Source organism: Balearica regulorum, chromosome 23, assembly GCF_011004875.1.
Source record: "Balearica regulorum gibbericeps isolate bBalReg1 chromosome 23, bBalReg1.pri, whole genome shotgun sequence".
Classification (NCBI taxonomy): domain Eukaryota; kingdom Metazoa; phylum Chordata; class Aves; order Gruiformes; family Gruidae; genus Balearica; species Balearica regulorum.
The window spans coordinates 2,572,798-2,581,791 of record NC_046206.1 but is presented as its reverse complement, the minus strand read 5'-3'; the positions used below and the strand labels follow the sequence as shown (position 1 = coordinate 2,581,791).

General features: G+C 56.3%; 1 protein-coding gene across 4 annotated transcripts in view; it reads right to left on the bottom strand.

The window, feature by feature from the left end:
• Nucleotides 1-422: 422 nt before the first annotated feature.
• The window catches only part of DSCAML1 (DS cell adhesion molecule like 1), a 109,367-nt gene continuing 100,795 nt past the window's right edge, over nucleotides 423-8,994 (bottom strand). For all 4 annotated transcript variants that reach the window (XM_075774576.1, XM_075774577.1, XM_075774578.1 and 1 more), the window contains 12 exons: nucleotides 8,722-8,839; nucleotides 8,476-8,639; nucleotides 8,225-8,323; nucleotides 6,124-6,312; nucleotides 5,745-6,032; nucleotides 5,467-5,622; nucleotides 5,303-5,333; nucleotides 4,884-5,002; nucleotides 4,318-4,470; nucleotides 3,865-4,059; nucleotides 3,088-3,399; nucleotides 423-1,284 (listed from right to left, as the gene is read on the bottom strand). In XM_075774576.1, coding sequence (XP_075630691.1) covers nucleotides 827-1,284; nucleotides 3,088-3,399; nucleotides 3,865-4,059; nucleotides 4,318-4,470; nucleotides 4,884-5,002; nucleotides 5,303-5,333; nucleotides 5,467-5,622; nucleotides 5,745-6,032; nucleotides 6,124-6,312; nucleotides 8,225-8,323; nucleotides 8,476-8,639; nucleotides 8,722-8,839 — 2,282 coding nt within the window. In that variant the 3' untranslated portion in view covers nucleotides 423-826. The remainder of the gene's footprint in view (nucleotides 1,285-3,087; nucleotides 3,400-3,864; nucleotides 4,060-4,317; nucleotides 4,471-4,883; nucleotides 5,003-5,302; nucleotides 5,334-5,466; nucleotides 5,623-5,744; nucleotides 6,033-6,123; nucleotides 6,313-8,224; nucleotides 8,324-8,475; nucleotides 8,640-8,721; nucleotides 8,840-8,994) is intronic.

The following is an 8,994-nucleotide window of genomic DNA, read 5'->3' as shown; positions in this document are numbered from 1 at the left end:
AGTGGAGCTGCACCGTGCTCAGACTGTACGCCACGCTGTGCCAGAGCCGTGCCGCGGTCCGAAGGGGCTGTGCAGCAGTTCACCCCTCCGGCTGAGCTGGACGGGGGCTCTCCGTCCTGCATGGTGGTTCATCCCGCTGGGCTGGCCCTATGGCCGGCACGGCTTGGCAGCTGGTGGCGCGTCCTGTGGGGCAGTACTGTTCCGGGGACCCTGCTCCCACCCCTTCCCCTCATCCTGCTCCGGCACTCTGCAGGTTGGCACAGCTCCGTAGGGAAGCGGGCGGTGCAGGACGCCGCGTGTCCCTGGGCTTCTGTCGTGTGGATTCGACCTCCGGTATGTATTTGTGCTGTCCCTCGCCCTCCATCAGAGATGTCCTGCCCCCAGCCCCTCACTTAAACGCCCGCGTATAAACATAACCTTTATTGCACACAGCGCTGGGTTTTTTTTCATAGAAAAAGGTATTAACACATAAGCATTTGCAAATTGAAGCAACTCCTGCTGTTTTCAGAACAGTAAAATAGCATGCAATGTCTTGGAGACGTTCCTTTTTAAAACCACCGACAAGATCAGGGAAGAAAAAAAAAAAAATCGCTGAGTCTTTCCTTGTGCCCCTTTCAAAATGTGAAATATATATATGTTTACATATATATTATATTTTTAAATCTGTAACATCAAATTCTTTGTGCCCTGGTTTCTTTTTCTGTTTGGAGAAGAAGAAAATAGCTTCATTTATACAAAAGAGTTCATTATGTACAAGTTTGTTAATTAAATATAAATGGCGGGGGAAACGAGCGGTGTCCATCGTGGGCGGTTTCAGGTTGGTGCCCTACACCAGCGTGTAGGACTTGGAGTAGGCTCCGGCCCCTTGTTTTTGAGACCTGCCTACACCCGATGTGCTCATTTCTAGGAGTGAGTCCCTGGAGCCCCCCACTTTGGAGTGCGTGGGCACCCGCGCATCGGCGGCAGTGGCAGCGGTGGCGGGGGGCTCGGCGGTGGCGGGGGGTGCCGGGGCGGCGCTGGCGGCGGGCGCAGCGCCGGCACTCGCCGTGCCGGGCATGGGGAGAGTCCTTTGAGGTAAGGTGGTTGCGGCGGAGGCCGGGGGAGGCAGGACCAGGGGCTTGGCGCCGGGCTCCAACGTCATGTGCCGGGCTTGAGCGTGGTACGCCCGGGCGAGGTTTCGGATGGAGGCTTCCCGCGGCGGCACCACGGGGCAGGGCTCGTGGGTGTCGGGCTTGCGGAAGAAGGCCTCCGACTTGACGTAGAGCGGGAGGTTGCAGTAGTCACCTGCGAGGGGAAGCGGAGGTGGGTGAGGTGCTGGAGGGGGTCCTGCTCAGCCCAGGGACCCCTCCTGGCCCCCTCCTGGCCCCCACCCTCTCTCTAGAAATGCAGAATACAATCATCCTGTCCTAGTATGATGAACACATCATGTTCATCCTCTACGCAGTGCCATGTGTAGAGTCTATCAAATGACAGCATTCAATGTCTTATGTAGGATATCTATAAGCTATTACAATGGGTAAAGGTAAATGGTCACTCAAAAAAAAAAAAAAAACCAACCCAAAACAACGCCCTGTATTAGCCAACACTATAAAAATAGTCTTACTTGCTTTTACGTATGTCATCTGTTAAGTTTTCAGATATGCTATATTGTATGTAATAGATTGCATTGTGTTATCGGTTTGTCCGGGATACAAAGTGTATCTATCCCATGGTGCTGTATAGTACAACTATTCACACAAAATACATTAGGGCAGAAATGCGCTATGTTTGATGTGTACTGTATACTGTAAAAAAATGTTTGCTGGTGTTGTTATTAGATGAAATAGCATAATGTACTATCTGTACCACCTATGTTGTTTGCATGAGCATAGTATACTTTGTTGTGTTAGTCCTTCAGTTATGGTACTGCAGTTAATACATTAGGGTTTTTTATATTCTGTCAAAGATACATGTACAAAACAGCTAATGCAGTCTTTCTTTACACATATAGTAAGCACCACTTATTGTAACACATGTAACATTACTGTAGCATTATAAAAGTAAAAGCAGTATAACTGTAGTGTAGTTTATATTTGTGTTATTAGCCTGTCTTATTCCAGTTCAAGTATTAGACTATACCATAAAATACAATATACTGATATAATGTCTGAACGTTTTTTTGTCAGTTAAACACTATACTGGTTTTGTATTACTTGTTACTAGGTAAGACATATACTACTTAATGCAACACATAGAAACATAGATATCAATTTCACACTGAATGTAGTGTGGATATTTTTCTGCAAGACATTACATAATTGTGGATATGCATGAAGTAAGAGTTTAACTGTAAGCTAAAAAACATGGTTTTTGAAGAGCCAGCTCAGGCACTCTATGTATTATATATAAATACTGTCTGTCTCAAATGGTTCTGCTGTGATGTTTCTGATGATGAAAACCAGGTCTTGAATCAAATTGTAACGTTGCTGTTGCTAGAAGGGTTGTATTATATGGTCTTTAGGGAAAGAGATGGCTCGAAGGATTGTGCCCCAGTGCATGGTCACTGGGGGGGTGAAAGACAAGTCACAAATGGTGGCATTGTCTTTGTGTTACAGAGACAATGACATAGTGGACAACCCTTAGTGCTTTATTGTCAGTGATGAAAGATGACTCTATTTTTCCACAGTTGTGTTGCTGAAAGCTGACACTAGAAGTACGAGACGGTGAAATTTCAAAACTTTGTATATGGGAAAAAGTGAAAGTTGCACTGTACTTAAATATTTGTGTGGAACAAAACGTGTGGTTAGAATGGCTATATTGTAAAACATGGCATGTTTTTTAATCTTCGATATCTAAAGAACTATTGTTACAGTGTAAAATATAAAGGCAAGTGGTAATGTCCTGTTGCTTTCCACCGCGTTCCTTTAGTGTGTGAAAAGTTGGTGAGACTGGTGTTGTCTGGTGGCAGAAGGATGTGCCAACTGGGGCAGGGTAAAGGGATGAGGGGAGGGAGGGGCGAAAGGGGAGGCTGGCACCCAGGGGCTATTTGTTTTCTCCAGTGCACAACACGTTGCCCAGGAATCATACACCCACAGACAAGGTACGTACTCTTGCTGGCACGGTGAGGGATGGGTACGGCCACGCTCTTGCCCCGCTCACTGTCCTGGGGTTTGGGAGGGGAGGCTGTGAAGCGACAGATGCCAGGCTCTGACGGGGTGCTCATGGAGGTCATGCTGTCTGCATTGTCGGTGGTGCCGGTGGTCATCTGGTCTGAAGAGCTGTCAGAGATGAAGCACTCTGTGATCTCAAACTTGGCATGTTGCAGCTGCTCCTCCAGCTTTGCGTGCTCGTAGGCACGTGCCAACTCCTCGTAGGTAGATGAGGCGCTCTCCGTTGACACCATGCTGTTCCGCCCCTTGTCTGTGAAGGAAAGGACGCATCGCGTTTTCCCCAGCCTGGGACTGCCCTTTCCCACACCATTGTCATTTCTGGGAACGCCCAGGCTGTCTTGCTGGGATACATGCAGCCATCTGTCCCCAGAGCTGGACACAGCCCTTGCAGCCACCGCAGAGCTTGTGGGGGGCACGGGGAGAGGACAGCACCTCCCCACGTCTGCCAGGCTGGGCAGAGCCCTGCACCCACGCTCCATCAGTAAACCTGGAGCTCAACAGCTCCGAGCGGAGCCAGGAGCACCAGGCAGGGGCCACCATCGCCTGCTGCCGCACGGAGACTGTGCGACCTGGCACGAGAGCCAAGGACCCCTTCCAATTTATGACACCGTTGGTAATCTTTGGGCTTGCTGCCAACACCCCCCCTGTACCCCAAACCAGCAGCTCCCTGCCAGCAACAGCCCCGAGGCCGCTCCAGTGCTGTCCCCTGGCACACCTGTGTCCTGAGAGAGGCTGGCGCTGTAGCTGTCGCTCTCGGTGACGGTGATGCCGTGCTGGGAGCCCACTGTCCTCCAGTCAGAGGTGAGGGTGCGCGCAGGGGTGGACGCCTGGCACTTGGTGAGGGTCCACTGGCTGGAGTAGCGGTTGCGGGTGCTGTGCGCAGACTTCACGCTCTTCCTCGACACAGGGTCTAAGGCACAACGGTGGCAGAGTCACAGTGGGTCACTCAGACAGCCAGGACACTGTCCCGTCTGCCAGGAGCGCTCCCCACTCCTTCCGCCTGACCAACAGCTGCTTTTAGGTGCGGGCGGTGCTGGGGGACAGGGCCTGCACCCCAGCACCCTCTGGCTGGTCCCTGCACATCCCCTTCCATGGAGCTCTGTGCCGGTGCCTGCAAACACCCAGTGCTGCTCCCAGCAACCCACCCCACGTGGCCACAGCCACTTACTGGTGCCAGGGCGGATGTCCGACATGTCGATGAGGGGCCCCGTGTTCTGGATCAGAGCGGGGTGATGCAGCGAGACGCCTGTGCAAAAGCTCTGGGGGTTCACCGCCTGACTGAACTCCGTGTCGGTCACCGGGATCGTGGCTTTGTCATCCCCTGTGGGAAGAAAGCCAGAGCTCCGACCTCTTTCTCTAGCCAGGTTTTTGCAGTAGGCACCTGCTAGCCCTTGCTCAGCAACCCCCTACCCAATGGGATTCCCCTGGCTTCCCTGCTGCAGGGCACCCCACCAGCGCTCGGGGGCATATAGGGCCAGGCAGTTTGCACGGCTGTTCTCCAGCCAGGGCAGCAGTGCAAAGGCAGAGCCGGGCGAAGGAGGCTGCTGCGGGTGCTGCCAGCACAGCCAGCAGCAATGCCAGGGGAGCAGGACCTGCGGGCACGGCCCTGCGCCCTGCTCCGCTGCAGGGTAGGAAGGGGACAGCCTAGGGACACCGCGGGCTTCTTGGGGCCAGCCAGGATGCTGCTGCGGCCAGGGTTGGGGCCCCACACCGCAGGGAGCGCGTGGTGCTTACCCAGCTGTTTGATGCCTTCCTTGTCCTCGATGAGCAGCTGGACCCGAGGGATGTCTATGTGCAGTCGGGGGCCCTGGGGGGGGCCCTTCACCGGCGTGTCAAAGCTGCGGTTATTCTTGCTGCGAGGTAAGAGGGGCTCAGACGGGGCGACTACTGGAGTAGAGCCCCAGCAGCTCAAGCCTTGCAGGGGCTACAGCTCCCTGCCAGCCAGCTCCCTGTGCCGGGGGACACCTGCCTCGTCCCTCTGGCAGGCAGGAGCAGGCAGGAGCAGCAGGCTGCTGCAGCACAGATATCCAACACAACCCTCACCAGCCTAAGACCGGGAAGGTCTGAACCCAGACCTAAAAGCATGCAGGACCACCCCTGCCACCCAGCATTCCCTGGCTTCCCCACCCCTTGCCACCCAGTCCAGGACCCACCTGATCAGCATTTCAGCCAGACTCTTGGCATCTGTGGGAGAGACACAAAAGACAAGGAGGACGGTGGGGTGTTTAGGTTTTTTTTCTTTTTAGGAGATGCTGGTTCAGGACCGCACAGCTCCACCGTCTGGTCCCGCATACTGTACCTCTGAGCCCCATCTCACCTCGTAGCCTCTTCAGCCGCTTCTCCTTCCTCTTCTTACGGATGATGAAGAGCAGGGCTACTCCCAGCGTGGCCAGGATCACAGGGCAGGCGATGGTGAAGAGCTTCTTCACGTCATCGCCCTCCCCTTGAGCAGACTTGATAGGGGGGATGGTGCCTAGGGCGGAGCATGGGCAGGTGGGCTGTCAGCGCTCCCGGGAGCGCGCGCGCGCACACCCCCCCCCCCACACCCCCCCCCCCCCCATCACCTCAGTGGCATAGCCCCCCCCCCCCACTCACTGCCATCATAGTCCAGCGTGGCAAACTGCGTGGTCTCGTTGCCGCAGCCAGCGCTGTTGCAGGCCTTCATGCGGAGCTCGTACCACGTGGCCTCGCGCAGCTCCGTCAGGAAGACTTCGCCGGAGCTGTTGGTGCGGAGGCTCTGCCAGACCCAGTTGCCCTTGGGCCGGTACTCCAGGACGATGGCGGTGATGGGGCAGCCCCCGCTGCTCCAGCCCTGCAGGTTCAGCCTGGCGTGCGTGGAGTTGATGTGAGTGAAGAGGTGCTGGTCCTTGCTGAAGGAGGGCTCTGCAGGAAAGGAGCCGTCAGCAGGGCTGCTCCCGCTCAGAGGGGACCACAGCATCCCCCGGGGGGCTGCGATGCCGTGGGGCAGGCTCACCTCGGCCGTGGGTCTTGGCCTCAATGATCTCGCTGATGCGGCCAGCCCCCACGCTGTTCTTGGCGGCCAGCTTCACCTTGTACCAGGTACCGCACTTGAGGCTCTCCAGCTTGAAGGAGCGCTCGGAGGAGCTGATGAACACGTCCTTCCACTCCTCGCTGTTGTCCACCGAGTACTGGAGCACAAAGCCTGCGTGTGGGAGCAAGGATGGGGTGGTCATCTCCAGGCACACGGGCTGCCGGGGGGCAGACAAGCAGCATCCAGGCAGGGAGAGCGAGAGAAGGGGTTACTGCTGGCATGCGGAGCCTGCAGGGCATCCTACGCCCGCCTCGGGGACGTCCCCTGGCCAAGTCCGTTGCAGCCTTGCAGTGCCAGGGCACCCGGCACACACCGATTCCTGCCCAACTGCACGCACGTGATTGCTGGCATTAACACAGTGGTCATGTAGGAGCAGAGGGCTGTGGTTTACAATTCACTCTAAACTGTTAGGGCCCCTTGCAGGGTCCAGGAGGGCTAGCCAACAGAGGTCAGCTCATCTGCCTGCTCTGCCCACCCCACGGGCAGGAGCCCTGGGGCAAGAGACGCGCAGACAGACACCCCCAAGCAGCTAGCCACCTTCCACGTCCTCTGCCAGAGCCCCCCCACCGCTCCCCTGTCTGCACAGCACCTGCCTCCAGCACCAACAGCACAGCCCCACCGCTTGGTTTCACATGGGAGCGTGAAACGTGATTGAGTGGTGCGAGGCTATAAAGGGAACGCCAGAATTAACTAGTTCCCTTGGGAAGCTGCAAGGAAGTTGCTTCTGTCATCGAACGCCACCTCCTCTCCCATGATTAAGAGTATTCGGAAGCACACTGCGTCCTAGCTGAACAAACCTGTTACACTGCCATCGGCTAGGCGCCTGAAGATGGCTCGCCAGGCTTTCCTGGGGAGCACAGAGCTTTGGGTGAGGCGGATAAGCCACCGAGTGCATCGGTGCCCCCAGGGCAGCACATCTCTGCTGCCCTGACCGTTCTGACCTTTTTGGCTACACAAAGTAGTAAACCTTCACGGTGCATGGATAGATTTGCCATTTCTCAGAAGAGCCTGCTTCTCTGCATTTTTGGCTACTTTGACACACATGAGCAGGCTTTCTGCCTTTTATTTTTGTCACAGGCCACTTGCAGGGTGGCTCTGGGCGTGGATGCTGTCCAGGTACCAGGGCAGTGATGCCAAAGGACCCATGCAAAGGCCCAGCTGGAGCTCAGGCAGAGCAGCACCCAGGGAAGAGAGGCTTCTCCTGCCTGTCCGGCACCAAGCCTTCCCTGTGGCCAGAGGACTGGGGTACCGGGACCTTGCCGGGGCAGTGCGGCTCTGCCCGCTGGCACATGCTTTCCTGGCCCCGCCAAAGGCAGCCCTGGCACCCCCACCCCCCCCGGTGCCTGGCACCCTGGTGCCTGCCACTGGTTATTTATTTATTTTCACCATGCAGCATGGTTTTAATATTTCTAATCCAATTATAACCAAATTTATCAACAGAGTCCGCTGGAGTGAAAGGCTGCTGGCTGGGGAGATTTCCTTGTAATTACTTTCATGCTTTTAATTAATTGTAAGCGAGGTCTCCTTCCTCGCTCCCCCCTCCGTGTGCAGCTGTTTCCAGAGCCTCCTTTCTGCTCTGATTCATCTCGTGAATTATATGTTGAAAGCAGGGATGCTCCTGGAGCCCTCCTGCAGCCCCCAGCCTGCCAGGCATGGGAGACTCTGGTGGGATGCTGAACTTGACCTGGCAGGATTTGTCCCGCATCCCCTAATGCCAGAAGACACGGAGCAGATACTAGGGCAGCTCCTGGCCACCAGCATCGGAGCAATTAATGACACGCTCTTCATTAGCTACTTCAGTTGCTGCATCTCATCCAAAACACCTTCCCAGCCCCCTCATTAGGACCTGCAGCCCTCCTACAAGCTCAGAAGCATCAACCTTACTCCACAACATTTCTGAAGCACAACAGCATGTGCGCAGCATGCAGGGGTGTGCCTGAAAACACACGTGACGAGCCTCGTGCCCCAGCACCCACGCGTTGGGCTTCCCTGCATGGCTCTGGGATGCCCACAGCAGCCGTACCTCGGATGGAGCTGCCCCCGTTGTCCCCAGGAATCCAGGCCAGCGTGATAGATGATGCCGAGGTCTTGGAGACCGTCAGGCGGGGCTGGTCCGGGGGCACTAGGGAGGAGGGAAAAGCCCCTGAGCACCCCTGCTCCAGCTCCACCAGCACCACGCGGCTTTCCGACAGCGAGAAGAGCTCTTGTCCAGGCTCGCTGCCCTGGAGCAAACCGAGGCAGTGCTTCCAGGCCGACCCCGCCAGCACCCCGCACCTTGCACCAGCAGGTTGATGATGATGGTGTCGAAGCCCCAGGTGTTGGTGGCGGTGCAGGTATAGTAGCCAGAATCCTCTGCTTTCACCGAGCGCAGCACCAGCGTGCCGTTGGCCTGGATCAGACGATGACCATCCACCGTCACAGGGATGGCAGAGTCCTCGCTGCCAGGAGAGGAGAGGGCATGTCAGCCATGTGCGACGCAGCAAGGGTGGATGCAGCTGGTGCTGGCAGCACCCTCAGTACCTGTCCTTGGTCCACTTGATGGCAGGGACCGGCTCCCCAACAGAGTTGCACGGCAGCCTCACATCCTTCATCCACGGGGTGGTGACAGTGCCTCCAAAGGAGATGATCTTGGCAGGGGCTGGGGGCACAGAGGAGGTCAGCCTAGTGGGCAGACCCCGTGTGCGGACCCCCCCCGGAACGTAATGAGACCCCCTGTGCTGTCCCTCCTCTGCCCAGGGCAGGAGTCACCCCAGCTGTCCCCTGCTCCAGGCTGATACGGAGCGGCCAAAGCAA